The 20,738-nt window shown below is 45.0% G+C and overlaps 1 protein-coding gene across 7 annotated transcripts in view; it reads left to right on the top strand.

The window, feature by feature from the left end:
- Nucleotides 1-20,738, top strand: part of TENM2 (teneurin transmembrane protein 2) — a 1,066,718-nt gene that overhangs the window by 1,028,417 nt on the left and 17,563 nt on the right. For 6 of the 7 annotated variants that reach the window (XM_039910127.1, XM_039910126.1, XM_039910123.1 and 3 more), the window contains 6 exons: nucleotides 2,084-2,104; nucleotides 6,278-6,510; nucleotides 7,463-7,617; nucleotides 8,608-9,482; nucleotides 13,752-13,927; nucleotides 15,955-16,190. In XM_039910127.1, the coding sequence (XP_039766061.1) occupies nucleotides 2,084-2,104; nucleotides 6,278-6,510; nucleotides 7,463-7,617; nucleotides 8,608-9,482; nucleotides 13,752-13,927; nucleotides 15,955-16,190 (1,696 nt within the window). The remainder of the gene's footprint in view (nucleotides 1-2,083; nucleotides 2,105-6,277; nucleotides 6,511-7,462; nucleotides 7,618-8,607; nucleotides 9,483-13,751; nucleotides 13,928-15,954; nucleotides 16,191-20,738) is intronic. The other variant, XM_039910125.1, reaches the window with a different exon arrangement.

The raw sequence follows: 20,738 nt of genomic DNA, 5'->3' as shown, positions 1-20,738 counted from the left end.
GGAGCTCACTGTCTTAACTCCCATTTTACAGATGAGGTATCTGAGGCACAGAGAAGTTATGTGACATGCCCAAGGTCACAGAGCAGACAAGTGGTGAAGCTGTGATTAGAACCCAGGACCTTCTGACTCACAGGCTTGTGCTCTTATCCATTAGGCCATGCTTCTTCCTAATGAAGCAAACGGAGATAGATGGAAATCAGGGATAGGTTCTGATTAGAGGATGGTTAAGACCTTCTGGGTGAGAAGGGGCTTAAAATGGCCTGGACTGTGTCCCGTAGTAAGGGACCGTTGTACAGATGCTCAGCGTGATCTTCGGCAAACAGGAAGGCGGAAACCGAAAAGCGAAGAGTTTCGCCATCTGGACTGAAGCTGCATGGCTGCCTGCTGAATGCTGCAGCTGAAATTCTGAGCCCAGACCACGGAAGGAAGGAAAGGTTGACTGTGCTGACCACAGCCCCTTTGGCTACAAGCTTTGGTGGTCACATCTGCCGACCCTTAAATAGGAAATCTATGAGTGTATTCCGTTGATGGTTTGGACTCTCTCCTCCGATGGTTTTCATGATACCTCGGCCTTGTTTCCTTCAGGTTCAAATTGGAGATATGGACACACAGAACATCATGCCTTCCCAGCAAGCTTGCCTCCCTTCCCTTTGAGCCTGCCTCGCAGGCCCTAGGGTTATATTAATCAATTGAATCCCAATGTCCTTGGGGAAGCAGCAGGTCACAGCAGCAGACCCAAATTCCTCCTAGTCTTTGCACAGATCCTATACTAAAAAGTGGAATTGATATTGCAGTAATTAATAGCCAAATATGACTACTCTGGTTGTAGATAACATTTCATTTTCATTAAGCAATATAAAATAGACATGAAAATTCCCAGCTGCATCTGTGACACCACACAGTTTGCAGAATGAATTTCAAATTGTGCTATGTCAGTCAGAGCTTGGGACTTATTGGCATCATTTAATTAACTTTTTTTTAAAAAAAAACTAACACTAGAATAAAATACTAAAAATTTAATCTCCATGCAAACCCTCTGTTAATTGTGGCCTCTAGCTGGAGTCTAAACAACACCCTAGGCAGGAATTAATGCAACACAATTCCCTCTCTGCAGAGCCTTGTCATTCAATCAGGGCCAGAAGCCCAGGCTGTTGAACAGTATGTTCTGCAAGTTCCCTGAAGGGGAAATCTGTTCTAGGCTTGCCCCCAGAAGACCAGAAACTCTTTTCACCTACAGCCAATGCTCGATTATTCACCCTGGAATTATTATTCCCCCTTTGGATTATCCAAGCGTTCTGTTTCTCTTCCTTTTGGCCATTTAATTAATCACTGGCACCTCCCAAAGAAGATGAGTGGGGAAAGGGATTGGAAGAGAAACTAATCAGTCCCTTGTGCTTCCTTTCACTAGTTCCAGTTAAGAGGGCTTGGAAAGTTGTGGAGGCCAGGTGGGGGTGGGACAGAGGGAAAGAGAAGGGAGAGGGTTAGGGCTGTTGTCTAAAATGATGATTTGGGATTTATTTTATTTATGAGTTTCCCAGACACTCTTTAGAAAATAAAATGTGGAGTTGACTATTCTGAAATCAATAAGTGGTATTTCTTGAGCACTTACTGTGTGCAGAATACTGTACTAAGCACTTGAAAAATCAATGCCTCTCAATCGTTAGAGATTAAAGGGGTTGGAACCTTCTTCCATCAGCTGTGGTTAAAATAGTTCTTCAGGGTTTCCAAGTGGTCTTTGAATTCTACTTCATAGATTGTGAGGCCCTTCAGGGATGGAGCTGTGTCTACTTCCCACCTGTACACACTTTCCCAGCACTTAGCACAGTGCTCTGCACACACATTACTACTCCTGTTATATTTATGTTGAGAAGTTGAGGAAGTCAGCCTCTTTCAGAACTCCTTGGTGCTTCTCTCCTTCTACACTGGCTCTCGGCCCCAAAGGAGAGCGGAAGTCCTCAAGGCTGGGAAAGATAATGTCCCTTTTCTGTCCTTTTGTGAGATAAACTAAAATGTTATGTTTGCTTTTCCAACTCTTCTTCAGCTAACTGTTTGTTCTTTTTCCTTCTGTTTTCTTTCTATAAAGAAATAAAGAGTTTAAACATAGGTAAGACAAGAGCTCTTTCCCACATAATTTGATATGGTTTGTTTGCCTCATTGTGTTTGCTTTTTGTGTTGTGCTTCTCGTGTAATGTTGTGTATTTTTATGTTCCAAAAATAGTAACTTTTTGTATGCTAATTATGCGTGGTGGATATAAGAAGTTTTAGCAATTATGAAATGCAGTCAAAAAGCAACCAAATAAGCCAACAGCAATTAGCATTTCCAAAAGATGCAAGCACAGTAATGAACGCTCCACTTATGTCTATATGGGCACCTTATATAATTGCTCTGAACAGTTAAACCAAACTTCTGGTTTTGTAAATTCTGGTTAGGGCTCACAAAAACTTTAATGAACTGGAAACAGGTCAAAAACTCATTTTGGACTCATTTATGATTTATTTCTAAATCTATGTTTATTTCCCCACCCCCCAAACCCCACCAATTTACTAGCTGATATGCTGGTCAGAATGTTTCCACCTCTCATATGGGCTAGGAATGTCTATGGAGTCAGCTCCACTTTAAGGGCAGGGTTGTGGACAAAACTTCAGCAGTTCATTGATTTGTGTTATACTGACCTGAAATTATTGTTTCTAACCCCCTCACATATGCACACAAACCCACAGGCAGAGATGTGGAAAATCAGCTTGCGTGGGACAGGGAGGCACAGTTTTTACTGGGAATGGAGCCGACCCAAACAATTCCTCCCAGGAATAGCCAGTTGGGTTGTCAAAAAGAAATATTAATAGATCTGAGAAAATGCAGCAGTAGCTTCTGTGGGAGAATTGCCAGAGTGGGAGAGAAAATGGTGCCAGGACGATCCCAGAATTGAATTTGGCAGGGCAGAAAAGGTCTAGATCCAGTCATTGTGGGGCCATACGGTGAGCACTTGGGAAGGGATGTCGGAGACTGGCTCTTGGACTGGTGCCTTAATCCCGCCTAAATCTGATTTACGAGGGAGCATGGGAAAAGTACAAGAGGCATGAGCAGCCCTGATCCTCAATGGCCAAAAGTGACAGGGAAGCTCAGAATGAGACTCCCTGATAGGGCCCCAGTTCGGCAGACCCAGAGCTGCCTCTCCACACAGTCACCCCCAGAAGACACCAAGACCCCATGGTATCCAATCTGGTCCTAGGAATTGGGAGCCACAGAGACAAGAGGTCAAGACCGTGTGTCAGACTGGTGCAATTTTTACCTTTCAAGATGAATCAATAGATATTTTATGACACCAGTACTGCCCCCTAAGCAAAACTGATCAAGTTAATCGAGGTCTAAAAGTACCCTTCATCTTCAGTTAACCAGATATTTCTAGTAAAAAGCTCCTAAACCTAAGTCATTTGGCTCATAGTATGCTTTGGGGAGTCTGAACTATCCAGATGATTTATCTGTGTAGACAAAGCACCTATCTGGTATTAGCTGAAATATCCTTCTTAAGGTCCATAGTGATAGAAGGTAAGTGGGGTTTTGGCAGCTGGAGAGGAGTTCAATCAGTGGTATTTAGTGAGCACTTACTGTGTGCAGAGCACGGTACTAAGTGCTTGGGAAACAACAGTGTAACAGAGTTGGTAGACACAATCCCTGCCCACAAGGAACTTACAATATAGAGGGGGAAGGAAAGAAACTAAAGGTAGGGGAAATAATAGAGTATAAGGATATGTACATAAGTGCTGTGAGGCTGGGGTGAGTATCCAGGAGTTGAAACATGTGACACTCTCCTTGAGATGGCTGTGCCCCCGGATCAGACAAAGCCCCTCTCTTCCCTCTCCACCTCTCCATGGCACCGTTCCTGGTCTGCTTTCTGAAATCCAGTTCCCTGGAAGGTCAGAATCAATTATCTGACTCTCAGGCAGACACAGCTGTAAACGTGCCCCATTCCGTCTGCTGAACATGCCAGTTACTATTCCTTCTGCAAAACAGTGCACAGTCTAATTAAGATTTTTTTTCCCTTTCTGCCCTAATGTGTTTTCCATGCTCTGAAATTCCCTAGTGATTTTAAAAGAAAACAAAACAAAACAGAAAAAAAACCAAAGTGTCCCACTCTCTCAAGTGCGGTCTCTAAGCAGGGATGTTGGAAAGGACTTGGCTTCCAGGTGAAATATATACCTAAATAATAATAATAGTGTAAGGAGAGGTTGTGATTGAAGACGTTTTATGATCACAGAATTTCCCTGCAAATAAATATTTGTCTTTAAAAATTGGAGAAAATCCAGCTGGTGGCCTAGTGACAATGGATAAACAATTTTTTACAGCCTGACTGGACCCCTTTTTCCACATCCAAAGAAATGGAATCATTTCACTTGTTAAAAACTAGTCTTCCCTTAGATGACTGGATTGGTGTCTGCTCCACACAAGAAGTTTGTAGGGAGGAGAGGAGAGAAGAAGTGAATGTAATTGCTCTATGAATCTTAGAAGAACCACTTCTGACAATCATTAGGGGTTTATCCTGGAATAGGTTTTCCAAGCAAGAAATACTGCATCCAGCCCTGGGCCAGCTTCCTAGCTTTGGGTCAGTTGTTTTTTTTTAAGCAGTTCATTTTGTTGATGATGATGATGATGGCATTTGTTAAGTGCTTACTATGTACCAAGCACTGTTCTGAGCGCTGGGATAGATACAGGTTATCAGGTTGTCCCACTTGGGGCTCATAGTCTTGATCCCCGTTTTACAGATGAGGTAACTAAGGCACAGAGAAGTTGAGTGACTTGCCCAAAGTCACACAGCAGACAAGTGGCAGGGTCGGGATTAGAACCCATGACCTCTGACTTCCAAGCCCGGGCTCTTTCCACTGAGCAAGCACTTACTATGTGCCGGGCACTGTTCTAAATGCTGGGGTAGATACAAGTAATCAAGTTGGACACAGCCCAAGCCCCACGTGGGGCTCACAGTCTTAATCCTCATTTTACAGATAAGGTAACTGAGGCACAGAGAAGAGAAGTGTCTTGCTCTAGGTCACATAGCAGACATGTTGTGAAGCTGGATCTTGAACACAGGTCTTTCTGACTCCCAGGCCCGTGGTCTATCCACTAGGCCAAACTGCTTGTTGTCAATCCAGTGTCGGAAATGGTTGTTAGGAGAGGTTTAGTCCCGGTCCAGTTTGATCATGTTTGACAGAGGAATGGTCCAGGGAGGATTCAGTTTTATTCTGTTCCTGAGTCACTCCTGGGGCACAAGATAAGCACTCAGGGAATGTCTGTCTATACTTTCAGGTCACCGAGATATTGTTTAGCCCGGTGAAGCATTACAGTAAAAACTTATCAAACCAGACTCTGCATAGCTGAAAAATTCAGATATCCAAATTAGCCACCACTTGGGTCAAATGAGAGAACTCAACAATCTGAATATCTGGGATCCCAGACTGGTCCCATGCATTCCAAGAATTTGAACTTTAGCTAAATCATAGTTTGAATGGTCCCAGAGCCTGGAGAAGTTCATGTGCCTTCCTATTCACCTAAGGTCCAGAGAGGAATCTGCCTTTCTGAGACACAGCTTGGTTACCTGAGCTTTCCCAAAATAACTATAGCTCCAAATACATCTCCTGCCTCAGCATTAAAGATTCAAAGGAAGAGTTCATTACTACAGCCAAGCACCCCTCACCAAATGCCAGTTTTATACATATGCACACCAAGGGATCAGTTCTCGTTTTATTAAGAGTACAGAAGGGTCAGGGGCAGGGATTGGAAAGCCCCAGGGGAGCCACACATTTCAAAGTTAGGAAAATACTGGCTGCCCTCACATTCGTGACTCCAGTGAGTTCTAGTATTGAAAGAGAGCAGATTATAAAGGAGGGAATATTGTCAAACTCTTGCAAGAATGCTAAAAAATTACTAAGAGCACACTCAGCACGGGGGAAAAGTTGAAATTTGATACACATGGAGTTAGTACTGCACAGACCACACCGTACATACAACTAGTAGCTATGTGGGGCTTTTTTTTTCATTCTAGTTAAATGAAGTAACAGTATATTAGCGCAGTGGGAAATTAGGAGTTTCTAAAGAAAAGTGAAGAGCTCAAGTCCAATTGAAAGTAACTAAGAGCCATGATACGTTAAATGCTAAATTATTTCATTAGTTCCTTTCCAGTTCACTAAAGTGGAAAGAGACTGGAGAAGCTAATATTCCTTATAGGGTTTCAGACTTTTAATCATTAACCATCTTTTCTTTTCTTTTTTAATTTTTCTTTTAAAGCAACAATCCTGCCCATAAGTATTATTTGGCAGTGGACCCTGTCTCTGGGTCACTCTATGTGTCAGATACCAACAGTCGGCGAATTTATCGAGTCAAGTCCCTGATGGGAGCCAAAGATCTGGCTGGAAACTCGGAGGTAGTGGCCGGGACCGGAGAGCAGTGCTTGCCCTTTGATGAAGCCAGGTGTGGGGATGGAGGGAAGGCCGTGGATGCTACACTAATGAGTCCTCGAGGTAAAAGAAGCCAAGAGCCTTAAAAATAGCGTGTCTGATGCGAGCTTGAGTGTCTCATTGTCTGGGCTAGATATAATTAAATCCAGTAATTAAATCCCTGCTTTCTCTGGTATAATTTAATCATGATGGATTGGCAAGTGTTTTTGCTTAGGTTGGTGGGTTTTTTTTTTAAATTCTTCCCTTTATCCATGAATTTATGTGCTCAAAGTGAATTTCGGCTCTCCCTCTGTCACAAATGGTGAGCCGAATTTATGCCATTACTTTCTCCATCAATCATTCATTCAGTCAACCAATGGTATTTATTGAGCATTTGCCGTGTGCAGAGCACTGTCCTAAGAGCGTGGGAGAGTACACACTGGGTCTCCTGAAAGAGAAGGGACAGGTAGAAATGTTAAGTGGGTTGTTGACAAGCTTCAATGCTTTGGTGTCCCCATGTATAAGATGGGGACAAATGATCCGTGGGTTATTGTGAGGAAAAGTGAGTTCATATATGTATGTATGTATATGTAAGCGTGGTATATGTGTCAGATGACCACTGTGTGCAGTGCACTGTAAAGCACTTGGGAAATACAAAACAAAGAAATGGGGTGTTCCCTGCCCCAAGGGGGCTTATTTTGCAACAGGGGAGACCGCCATAAAAGGACTTATAAATGGAGTAGTCAGAATAGGCAGTTGACTGCAAGACTGGTGAAACACATCTACAGAGGGTGGGTGTAAATAGGTTCATAAGTGCTAGGAGTAAAACGTGATCATTTTGAGATCCTTTTATGAAGATCAGTTCCAAAATTCACCTGCTGCGTAACTTCCTAAGGGTGCAGTAACTAGACTGTGCCCAGAGGAGGTGTGTGAGTTGGGCAGAGTGCATGCTGCAGTATCTCTCCTGAGCAGCCACCTTCCGTGAACCTGACATTGAAAAGAAAGACAGGGTCAGCATGCTGCTTTGTCTGTACAGGTATCGCAGTGGACAAGAATGGGCTCATGTACTTTGTGGATGCCACTATGATTCGGAAGGTGGATCAAAATGGAATCATCTCTACCTTGCTGGGTTCCAATGACCTCACAGCGGTCCGTCCCCTGAGCTGTGACTCGAGCATGGACGTCGCCCAGGTCAGACTTCCCTCCCCGCTCCTCTGTGTTCTGCCCGCCAACCCAGCTGTCCTGGCCTCAGTGTTTTCCTGGGGAGGGAGAGGATGCCAGACTACTCCAGAGAATGGTTAGAGAGGAGAAAGAGAGAGCATGGGGAAGTGCAGAATGGCAAATAGGATGAATTTCAAAGAGAAGCTCACTCTGCCCAGAACTAGAGACTGCATAGTTGTAAACAGATTGCAAGTAGCAGTTTCTGTGGAATAATTCTCGCTCCATCATCACTGCAGATTTGAAAGTATGGTCTCCTAGGTCAATCAGGGCAATCAATCCTATTAATATTAATTGAGGGCTTACCGTGTGCAGAACACTGTCCTAAGCACTTGGGAGAGTACGCTATAACAGAGTTGTTAGACACGTTCCTGCCCACAAGAAGCTTACGGGCTAGAGAGGGAGACAGACATTAGTATAAATAAATAAAGTACAAACATGTACGTAAGTGCTGTGGGGTAAGAGCTGGGGTGAATAAAGGGTGCGAATCCCAGTGCGAGGGTGATACAGGAGGAAGTGGAAAAAGAGGAAATGAGGGCTTCTTCGGGAAAGGCCTCTTGGTCAAGATGTGCCCTCAGGGTAAGGCTTCGAGGGTGGGGAGCGGGACCACCTGCAGGATATGAAAGGGGAGGAAATATCAGGTCAGAAGCAGGATGTGGGTAAGGGGGTCTTCGATCAGCCAATCAAAGGTAATTATTGAGCACTTGCTTAAGTGTGCAGAGCACTGTACTAAACACTTGGGAGAGTACAATCCAATAGAGTTGGTAGACATGATCCCTGACCTCAAGGAGTTTACAGTCTAGCTCTTCTCTAGTAATCTAAAACCATCACCCCCCATGCCTGATTGCTTCCATCCGTGGCACAGAAACTGCAATGTTACACACCCATTTTATACCCATCTAACCCTAGGAAAGTTTTCTGTGTTAGGGATTGTTCTCTAACCAGGCATTCTGTCATCTGCAGGTGCGTTTGGAATGGCCCACCGACCTCGCCATCAACCCCATGGACAACTCCTTGTATGTGCTGGAGAACAATGTCATCTTGAGGGTGACCGAGAATCACCAGGTCAGCATTATCGCGGGGCGGCCCATGCACTGCCAGGTTCCCGGCATCGACTACTCGCTCAGCAAACTGGCCATCCACTCCGCCCTGGAATCGGCCAGTGCCATCGCTATCTCCCATACCGGCATCCTCTACATCACTGAGGCGGACGAGAAGAAGATTAACCGTGTGCGCCAGGTCACCACCAACGGAGAGATCTGCCTCTTAGCCGGGGCGGCCTCAGAGTGTGACTGCAAAAACGATGTCAACTGCAACTGCTACTCTGGAGATGACGCCTACGCTACGGACGCCATCTTAAATACCCCATCCTCCTTAGCGGTGGCCCCCGACGGCACCATCTACATCGCTGACCTCGGAAATATCCGGATCAGGGCCGTCAGCAAAAACAAGCCCATCCTGAACCCTTTCAACCAGTATGAAGCCGCCTCCCCGGGAGAGCAGGAGATGTACGTGTTCAACGCGGACGGGATTCACCAGTACACCCTCAGCCTGGTGACGGGAGAGTACCTGTACAACTTCTCCTACAACGCCGACAGCGACGTCACCGAGCTGGTCGACAGCAGCGGCAACTCACTGAAGATCCGCAGGGACACCACCGGCCTGCCCCGCCACTTGCTGATGCCCGACAACCAGATCGTCACGCTGACCGTGGGCTCCAATGGGGGCCTGAAAGTGGTTTCCAACCAGAACTTAGAACTCGGGCTGATGACCTATGATGGAAACACTGGCCTCCTGGCCACCAAAAGTGATGAAACGGGATGGACGACGTTTTATGAGTAAGCAGGTTTAAAGCTATCTTCTCCCCCCGTAAACAGACCCCATAGACGTTGCAGTGACAAACACCTCTCGTTGCTTAGGAACCTCTTTGAAATCATAGGAGGGAGCCTTATCTCTCTTAGTCCCGTCAGGTGGCAGAGCTTCTCTGCAATTTTCCCATCTGGCACGAGGCCCCTCTGCTCGCCCCACAGTAAGCTCCGAATACGTCGGACTGCCCTTGTTTTGGAGGGGTTCCAATAGCTCACTTTTCCCTAAAACTCACATCCCAACTTTGCTGTTCAAACTGCAGGATATTGGACACACACTACACATGGCAGATAAAACGTTGATTAACTTCACTGATTATGCATGTTTGCAGTGGGTGCGGAAATTAGATCCTAAAAGCTAAGACCCCGGTGGGGCTTCTATAATTTGCCGATAGTCCAGAACCGTACTTGATTGCACAGGCAGGTAGATAAACTCTGAATTTCCTCTTTAGCAGAAGCAGATCAATACAGATAAAGTGCTAGGTATATTAAAAGATGTGAGAGCCAGTCATATTTCCCCTAACAATTATCTCATACTTAATAGTCCTACTGTTTGTTTTGCCAAAGAGCTGCTTTGCTAGCTCCTGGAGCTATCTGTCAAACTGCATCCTGCAGGTTTTAACTGGTTGAATCCTGATTGGCTGGAATCGACAAACTGTGGAATAGAATTTACAACCAACCAGTTGGTCCTCAGCGTCACTGGTTGCTGTGATTCCATTAACCGTATTTTGTTGGTACCATCCACACCTAGGTGAGCGGGACTGCTGTCCCCGCTGTGGAGGTGTCACTACCAGCCAAACTTTTAATGAGTTTAAAAAAAAAAAATAAGATAAGGAGAAAGAAAGGAACAGAGGAAGCCCCCATTGGTGATCTGGCGACATTATAGCCAGCAGCACAATCACTTCCTGTTAACATTCTGAAAGTGCTTGGAGAATGAAGAAGGGAACTAGTGCCATCTTCTGGTTATTCCAACTTTTTAGGTTCCCCACACTAATTTGTTTCCTCTGCGTTCACGCAGCTGGTTAGCCAAGCTCTGTGACTTCCCTTTCCAAAACTCGAAAGCAGGTGTCCAAACAATAGAGCCACCTCATCTCTCACCAGTGTTATGCTCAGGAATCCGATACATTTTCCCTGGGTTAGGCTCGATGGTCGAGGTTCCTAGCTCAGAGATGATTTAAATGCTGGTGTGAGGCCTCACCTCCTCCTTCCCCTCCACAATGGCTGTCCCCCAGGTCTCCTCATTAGAGTTTCTCTATTTTTCTCCCCGAATGTCTCGCCTCCTGGGTCCCCACCTCGTGGTGTCCTGTTAGGCAATCGGAAAATCCGCAGTGCTAACGAGCAGACATAGCCCTAGGGATTTTTTCCCAGCCTCAGGGCCCAGGTTTCGCTACATTTTGGCATTCCTCCCCTTTCCACGCCCCGGCAGCATCCAGTGTTGGGAAGCCATCTCCTAGGGCAGATGCTGCCAGTGCACTCACAGAAGGCCGGGAAAGGTTTCTACCAACAGACTTCTCGTTATGGGTTTCACAAGTGAAGCAAGAAAGATCACAGAATGCCATGAAGACGCGTCACAGAGATGAGGCCTGCACGATAGGGCTTAAGAAACAGGATAAAATGGAAATGTGTTAATGAATCACTGGGTACTTTTATTCACACCTACAGAACAGCCAGGAATTGTGCATAATGGTACCAAGACTGCGGAGAGCAGCATGCTCCTGCCACTAAATTTCAGGCTATGTGCCCGGGTCCAGGGATGGATCTTGGCTGCGATCTTGGTGGCTCCCAGGCAGCCTCCCCTAAGGAGGGAGCATTCCTGTCTTTGTGTGTTTGGTTTGTACTGCCAAGGTGCCAACTGAGAAGGAAGAGGCTGGAGTGGAAATCTTGGCTCCCCTCAATGGTCAACCTGGGTTCAGGCTTCCCCCCCAACCCCTGCCCCGTGGCAAACCAGTCACCAGCAGTGCCATGCTTGATGTGACAAGCCTGAATGCAGCTGTGAGAGCCTGAGAACCAGTTTCCGGTGCCAGGGCAGAGCTCGTAGAGGTTTACAGCAGCCAAAACCATTTCATGGGCTGAAGGGAATTACTCTCTCCTTGAAGCCACTGAAATCCCCGACTCCCAGTACCCTCCCGATTCTTTGTACGGCAGAATTGGCAGAGGTGCAGAGTGAGGATTCAATGACCTAAAAGAGGCAGCCTGCTATTATGGGCGAATTCCCATAATCTCAAATCTCAATCTCCATCTCAGGAGAAATTCCTCCCATCATCAATCAATCTGTCAATCAGTGCAGGGAACCTGTCTACCAATTCTGGTAAATTGTACTCTCGTAAACACTCATTAAGTACAATTGATTTACTGAGTGCTTACTGTGTGAAGAGCACTATACTAAGCGCTTGTACTCCCCTCCCCACCCATTTCTCCTTGCTTACAAAAGTACGAGGCTTTTCTGGTGAGGGGCTCGAGGAGCAGAACTGGAGACCGAGTCACACTACCATCTCCCTGATCCTCTCTCTCCTCACCCATCTCCTCTTCAGGGCCTGTCTGCCTTGAGCTGAGCTCTGCAGTCAGCACAGTTCATCTGCCTCCCTCCTCTTTACCATGTTAATTCTAGAATAATGATTAACCTACAAAGGGAAGACACAGGCTTATACAGACAGTTTGGTTTTTGCCTTTGTTTTTTCACTCAAACTGAGGGAACTCCATCTAGGCCCAAGCTGTGCTCTCAAGTTTTTGAAACTTCTGACTGTGGAGTGGTACAAAAACCAGCTCTCTGAAACCTGGGCCCTGGGTATGGCACATTTCACTTTATCCATACTTACCATCTTCTCGGGGCTGTGGTTATGGAAACCCCCAGATCCTCTGCAGTGAAGGGAATGTGCACATGAGATGAGGAAGAGAAACGCCAAAATGTCTTTCTGTTGCTGGCAGCCAGGGCCAGATTACGTCTTCTGAGGGCTGGGGCTATTAGCATTTGGTGTACACCCCACTCCACAATTTTAGCCCAAGAACTTTGGCCGAAGCCCCTCTAGGCCCTGCATTCATCTGTCAGCTGCCTCGGCTGTTTTCTGGCCTGCCCTGCACCCTCAGCCCTATGCGGGGAGCTCTCAGTCCCCAGCAGAGAAGAGGGTTTCCCATCACCTCTGAAGTGTTGTTTGCTAGAAACCCAAGCCCTGAGAGGTGGGAACAAGAAACCCATCCCAGGACCTGCCACTTTTTCTCCAGGGCCAGAGCCAGTGCCCCTTGAAGAAAGTTCAGGAAGATTCTGTAGGGTGAGCAGATTTGTTGGCTCTAGGATTCGTTGGCTCCCCCAACCACCCCCTGCCACTCTCTGTACCCTGCCCACCAAGACGGTAGATAGGGCTCAGTGGAGGAGAGGGATGGTGCAAGGACTTGATCAACTCTCCTGTGGTATATAATTTAGATAAATACATATAGGTGTATGAGAAGTAGCAAGACTTAGTGAATAGAGCATGAGCCTGGGAGTTAGAAGGTCATGGGTTCTAATTTCAGCTCCACCCTATGTCTGCTGTGCGACCTTGGGCAAGTCACTTCACTTTTCTGGACCTCAGTTACCTCATCTATTAAATGGGGATTAAGAGTGTGAGCACTATGTGGGACAAGGACTGTGTCTAACCTGACTAACTTTTATCTACCCCAATGCTTAGAACAGTGCTTGGCACATAGTAAGTGTTTAACAAATACCATAATTATTATAATATATTCATTCATTCAATAGTATTTATTGAGCGCTTACTATGTGCAGAGCACTGTACTAAGCACTTGGAATGTACAAATCAGTAACAGATAGAGACAGTCCCTTACCTTTGACGGGCTTACAGTCTGATCGGGGGAGATAGATATTTTATATATATATATATATATATATAAATGTATTTGTGGGAGAGTCCCTGTTAACCCTAGACCCTGGGCTACAGTCCCTAAAGCCCTGTGTTAATCTGACCCATTTTAAAACACTTTACCGCCACTTGATTGACCACCCCTCCCATTTGTGTTGCAACTGTTGCAGAAGCAGAGTAATGCAGGCACTGGCGTAAGAGCAGAGTTCCAGGAAAATCCTATGGTCCTTCACACTGTCCGTCCGGTGGGGGTCTGAACAAACGTATCACTAGCCCCAGCATTCCTGGGAATTCTTAAGCATGGGGCTTTTCTGATGCTCTGAGTGATTTTGAACATCTGGGTCCCTCTTCCCCCCGATGATTTCTCTTTCCCTGATGTGTTTATTAGCTACGACCACGAGGGCCGCCTGACCAACGTGACCCGCCCCACGGGGGTGGTAACTAGCCTGCACCGGGAGATGGAGAAGTCCATCACCATCGACATCGAGAACTCCAACCGTGACGATGATGTCACCGTTATCACTAATCTCTCCTCCGTGGAAGCCTCCTACACTGTCGTACAAGGTAGGGACATCACACGGGCCTCGGTAAATATTCCCCAGACATCCCCGGGGGAGTCCAGGCCAAGGTAACGAAAGCACAAGGGCTTCTGGATGAAAAGAGTCACCGGGCTCTTTGGGAGAACCTCTTAGAATCCTTGAGTTCAAGGGACTTCAAGAGGACATGAGGGCCCCCTGCCTCCAAGCTAGTCAGTACCTAAACTATGCAGGTACCCTATTCCTTGCTCCCTGCCCCATTCTTATTTTTTTTTAAGATTTTCAGGATTGGAGACTTCACAACTTCCCTTGGTAGCCTGTTCCATTAAGTCCTTTCACCTACGAGATGCCAGAAGGCTCAATTAAGACTTCATGACAGCTCTGTAGGTAGGACCGGTGTCCCAAATTGTATTGGCCTGCTGTCTCTCTCCTCATGACCATGATCATACCCACTTCCTCCTCCTCCTCTTCCCTGTCACGAGAGTTAAAACTCCTAGGTTTTAGCTCCAGCCCTACCACTGCCCGTTTGTGTCATCTTAAGGCCAGTCTTTCTATGCCTCAGTTTCCTCATCTATAAAATGGGACTGACAACACTTTTCCTTCCCTACTGCAAAGGCAAGGATAAAATGAGATAAGCGATGCAAAGCAATCTGGAGAAATAGAAGCACCACGCAATGCAAGGTGCTATTATTACCACCAATTCACTGGCTTCCAAAATCCACCATCATCTGCCCGCCACACATACCCAGAGGTCCTGCCCCTCTCTTTTAACCAACTTATACACTTCATAAATGTCACAGATAGAACCATGAGAACCATAATAGAATTTTATTAATATCTTTCAGTCCTACTTCCCAATTTCCTTTGAATGGACTCTAATTTTTTCTAAGCCCCGAGCATGGGCACAGGTGCCTTAAAATCTAAAATTCTCAAAGACTACCTAGGAAGATCAAATTGTGTTTTACAGTAGTTGCCATCCATGTGGTACAAACACAGAGGCTGGAGAGGAAAGGAGTTGTGCAGATTAATTTTTCTTTTAATTAAGAGATAATGTCAGTGGGCGAGCACATTGTCAAAGGATAAAAGTGTCCTCCCAATAGATAAATGGTGACATTTATAGACTATTATCCCACAACATATCCTGTTCCAATGACTTTATTTCTGCTCTGCCAAATGATTAATGATGAAGATTTTGTCCTTCTATGTGAAGCCTGTGGATGGTGGAAAGACAGCTGCATGCTATATATGCAACTGGATTGCTGAAAAGCCAGGCTCTGATTGGCCAGAGAAGCCAGCTTCATTCTCTAGGAGAAACTGGGATGAACTTATTTGTTTAAAGAAGTTTCTGACCTGAGTTTTCTTCTTGTTTCTTATCAATAAATAAAAAGGGCAGAAATCTGATTGGCCATTACGGATTCCATTTGCGAGAATAAAGAGGAACAGACTCAGAGGACTTGGACCTGCCAACTCCCATCCTCGTCCTGTTCAAGTCTCTCACAACTTTAAACTTCTCCCATAGAGCAGCTTCTGATGGTTCGGTGTGCAATGGAGGCACCGGGGAGGAGGGGAGGCCATCTTCGGCTTCCTTTCAGAAAAGAATTCTCCGAGATGCTCCCCCATCGTGGCCCGGAGTGGAATAATGATTCTCTGTCTATCAATTCCATCACATCCTGTTGTCCCAGCTATGGCTTTTCTTGCCATTTTTTTTTCCCGTCTTTTTCCATGCAGCCAAAACCCAAATAACAGGGATGTGATTGACACCGGTTGTGCAGATGAGAGACATCATCGCATATCTAAATTGCATATTAATATTCCTCAAAGAGGATTAGATCAACATCGTGGCATAATTATATCTAGGGCTCCACGTATTAATAGTATTGTTCTTTATACAGATTAGCAACATCTTCGATACCCACCTCAACATTGTATGCGTACTAATTGCAGTCAGACTTCTCTGACAGCTGCAGAGCACCATGGAAACCCATAAAAATAGGTGAACTGTTCTCCTTATGACTAATAAAGTGGCTATTTTTCATTCTGATTGCATCTCTCCAGATCAAGTGCGGAACAGCTACCAGCTCTGTAACAATGGCACCCTGAGAGTGATGTATGCCAATGGCATGGGCATCAGCTTCCACAGCGAGCCCCATGTCCTCGCCGGCACTATCACCCCCACCATTGGGCGATGCAACATCTCTCTGCCCATGGAGAACGGCCTGAATTCCATCGAGTGGCGCCTGAGGAAAGAACAGATTAAAGGCAAAGTCACCATATTTGGCAGGAAGCTCCGGGTAAGTGGTCTCTGGCATCACTGTGCCCTCAGTGAAATATATGTGGCCCCGAAGTTGATGAGGCAGTTGGCTTTTCTCTATGGAATCCCCAACATGGACGCTCCTTTAGGGCCAGAGCTGTGGACTCCCTCTGACCGATAGGACACCGAAGGGCAGGGCACCTCAATTTTAGGCATCTTAATCCCTGCATTATACTCCCTTTCTCCTACTCTCCCATCTAGCTGACCAAGCTGATTGCTTTCTGCCCTCCCCTACCTATGATGCCTCATCTACTGCTCTGCACTCTTTGAGTTCTCATTGAACTGGAGGTTTTTGTGATGTGGCATCCTCTTTTCCTTTGCCTTTAAATTCTAATCCAAAATCCACCATGGAAAGGAGCCTTTAATAGTAATTCTCCTTTCAGGGGAAATTTGTTATCCATCCCCACCCCAATCATATAGCAAGGTATGTTGTGCTCTTTTGCCTCCCACCATGCATTGCGCTGAGGTTTCCAGATTCAGCGTGGCAGAATCAGAGCCAGGCAGCAGCTAAAAATTAAGATTCTCCTGTTGTCTAGTGAGTGTCTATTATTCAACATTAGGTTATCAGTAGCATTCCATGTTTTCCTGCCTCTGCTGGTATCTGCAGTTGCAAGCCTCTGTATCTTATGAAAGACAAAAATGGAATGAGATTAGTTGCTAAATCCTTAATGACTGGATTTCAGGGCTGTGTAATTGATTTTTGATATGCTGCTCTGTAGAAGTTGATTATAAGTAGTAATCGCCTCTTTTCTCTGGTAAATCAGCTGTGCATTTTGACTGAGTTTTCAAAATAAAGATAAATGTGGCCCTAAAATAAAATGGCTATAATTCCAACTCTGAATATTAAAAACTTAATAGTGGTACTTGTGGTAATTAGCTGAAGTTCGACGCACAAGTCTTATAACTGAATCCCTGCCAGGGTTAGATTTGCTGGCATCATGTTTATGCAAATCAAAACACAGCTTTATCTATCAACACCTCAACATTTAATTGTCTGGTGTTAGTTCCTGTAACAATAATCACATATCCATTTAGCTCTCTTAAATGAAAATCACTATGAGATTATAACAGGTTGAGTGGACTGAAAATGTAATTTGAAAATGAGGGAGAAAGCATGGAATTTATTTGCATCTCATTTATTTTAATTCAGTCTCACAAACTGTTTGTTGAATAAAATAAAAGTAACTCCTGGAAATTGTGGGGGAGTTGAGAAAAGGGGGTGGAGAGGATTTAGCAAGGGGCCATGTGGGGATTGCTGATGAAAATTGGGGCTGTCATTTACTCTGGTATTCATGCCCTTTTCCCAGCATGAAATTCCCTTCCTCCCTCAGCCTCTATCAAAACCCCATCCCTCCCCTGCTACGGAGTTTTCCTGTCCAAGGACTTCTGCCAGGAGGGATTTCCTGTCTAACCTCCCACCTTGTTGCTTGTTCCATTGTTACTTATGTAATTGCTCATGTATTGTTTATTTTTGTCAGGCATATCTATTCTCTTACTCTTTTCCCTGTTGAACATAGGACAGTATTGAGCTTGCTTGTTTTCCCCATTAGATTGTAAGCTCCTTGAGGTCAGGGATCTCTTCTTTTACTCCATTTTATGTCCCCAAGGAGCTTGGGTTCTGAATACTGTAGGCACTCATTAAATACTATGGATGATAGAGGATTCAGCAGAAATTATTGGATATTTCTTGAAAAGATAGAATAGAGTAGATGTTGACTGGATTTTCAAGAATATGAACCTCTTACAGAAGATGTGGATCCTCTCATCTCCAAGAATATTTCACCCTCCCATTTACTGCCACTGCGTGCCCAGGCATGATATATGGATGCTGAAATTCCACCCTAAACTGGATCTATTTAGAAACAGATCTATGGCCATTAATGGACTTCCTTGGCAGGGGTGGACAGAAAACATATATCTACATAACTTGGATGGATTACATCACTCTTACTTATTCCCTCGATAAGGATATTTCCAGGCAAGGTGTACCTATTAAAACCACAAGGCCAGGAAACCAAGCCAAATGTTCCTAAAGGGTGTTCTGTCCGCCCAGTTTAAATGGTGATTAAGGTTGAGGGTGCTGGAGTGGAAAAAGCCCTGGGAAGCTTTGGGCCATCAAGCTATAAATGTAGCAGCATTTTTCTCTCCATAAGTGTTCAGTCTGTACTGCTTTCAGAGTCACGTTCCCCACTAGTCATGGTGGTCTAGACTTCAACGTGATGGTCTAGACTTCTGGGTTCTGCTAGGGAGGATGGGGGTGGGACAAGAGCTGGGGCAATGCTTTGGTTCAAGTCAGCATCGCTGGTCCAAAAGCAGCGCCAAGCCCGCTCCTGAGCTGAACCAAAGGAATGAAATGTCAAGATGCATGTATTTCCTTTAGAAAATTCATCTTCGAAACACCCTGATGTAGCAGGAGTTTGTGAGAAGAGCAGGAACACCAGACAGCTGGGGGGGTAACACTCTAATATGACTTGTGTTGGAGCAATAGTTCTAACCCAAGAAGAGTTGTCCTTCTTAGCCCGAATGATAATAAATGCCTTGATGAGTTTGCCTGACTCTCCCAAGATTCAGAGCTCCCACAGTCTCTGACAGGTAGAGAAATAATGGTTCCTAGCTTCTGAACAGACCTGTGCTGCTCCAGCTGCCCTAAATGTATGAGGAAAAGATAAGGAAATGGAGAATGGGAGACAAGAGTAGGAAGAAAAGAAAGAGGAGAAGCAATAGAAGGTAGAAAAACAGAATAATAATAATAATGTTGGTATTTGTTAAGCGCTTACTATGTGCAGAGCACTGTTCTAAGCACTGGGGTAGATACAGGGTCATCAGGCTGTCCCATATGAGGCTCACAGTCTTAATCCCCATTTTACAGATGAGGGAACTGAGGCACAGAGAAGTTAAGTGACTTGCCCACAGTCACACAGCTGACAAGTGGAAGATCTGGGATTTGAACCCATGACCTCCGACTCCCAAGCCCAAGCTCTTTCCACTGAGCCATGCTGCTGAGTAGCTACCTGGTCTAAGGCCCTGGATTCTAAACTTGGTTCCGCCACTTATCTGCTGTGTGACTTGGGCAAGTCACTTAACTTTTCTGTGCTTCTGTTACTTCATCTGTAAAATGGAGATTAAAACTGTGAGCTCCTTGTGGGACACAGACTGTGTTCAACCTGCTTAGCTTTGTATCTCTTTCAGACCTTAACAAATACCATTGAAAAAAAATAGGTGGAGAAGAAAGATTAATAGAAGGAGAAGAAAAAATAATAAATGAAAAATATTTAGGTAACCTAATCCATTGACATATTCTATATCCTGTACCCCAGACTTGACTCTCGCTAGCATCCAGTTAACTGAGAAATTTGTCTTAATAAACTGACTAAATGGGAGATGGTGGGTGGCAGGGTTATGGTCATCTGAGATGATTAAAGACCCTTAACATGTTGTGTGGAATTGGGACGTTAACCCCTGTATCTCTGCCGAATCCCAGCATGGGTAATTGCTTCAACCTCTTGACGTCTCTGCAAATAATTTAATTTAAAGAGGCTCTTCTACACTTCCTCTCTTTCCTTAAAACTCTCATATGATAAGCTAAAAATAACTACACTTTGGGGGTGGCTGAATGGTGGCCTGATAACTACCTGTATGAGATAGCCATCTCTAGACACATGCTTGAAATGCAAAATGAAATCACTAAACTGCACTATCATAGCACAGGACCACCTTCGCTACCTACCAATATTTCAATCCAGAGGCTTTTATTAATGTTCTGGAGGGGGAAATTTTTGGAGTAATTCCTAAAAAGAGGCTTTTTTATTTTTGTTTTAATAATATTCATTCATTCAATAATATTAATAAGCCCTTGCAATATACCAGACGTTGTACTAAGTGCTGGGGTAGAAACAAGCTAATCAGGTTGGACACAGTCCATGTCCCACCTGGAGCTCACAGTCCTCATCCCAATTTTATAAATAAGGTACCTGATGCCCAGAGAAGTTAAGTGATTTGCTCAAGGTCACACAGCAGACAAGTGTCAGAACTAGGATTAGACCCCAAGGCCTCGGGCTCCCAGACCCTTGCTTTATCCACTAGGTCACGCTGCTTTGAAGAGCTGAAACTACTTATCTTCTGAAATAAATTGTAAGGTGAATGACTTTCACTGAAAGGCAGAAGAGGAGATTTTTAGGGAGTCTATACTTAATGGTTTCAATTTTATCACCAAGAAAGTTGACAAAATCATAGTTACAGGTGGAATTTTCTTACAATGACAGTGAGGGTTATTAGACTCAGGAAAGAGCTACTGGAATATCTTTTTCTCACAAGACTATTAAAATTTCAAGAGACAATCCTCTGTTTGCATAGAGTTAGAGGATGGCAGGATAGGTTCTGACACCCCTTCCTGGCTTGATTCGGATTCTCAGTTGGGACGGGGTGACTTAATCAGCGCCAATTCCCAAGGCAAATTTAGGAACAGATGTGCTGTGGAAATCGGTGATGTAGCTAGTTCCCCAATCAGGAGCTTTAATGTTAAGTGTCC

This window comes from Ornithorhynchus anatinus, chromosome X1 (assembly GCF_004115215.2).
Source record: "Ornithorhynchus anatinus isolate Pmale09 chromosome X1, mOrnAna1.pri.v4, whole genome shotgun sequence".
NCBI classification, from domain to species: domain Eukaryota; kingdom Metazoa; phylum Chordata; class Mammalia; order Monotremata; family Ornithorhynchidae; genus Ornithorhynchus; species Ornithorhynchus anatinus.
This window is presented reverse-complemented; position numbering and strand designations above follow the sequence as displayed.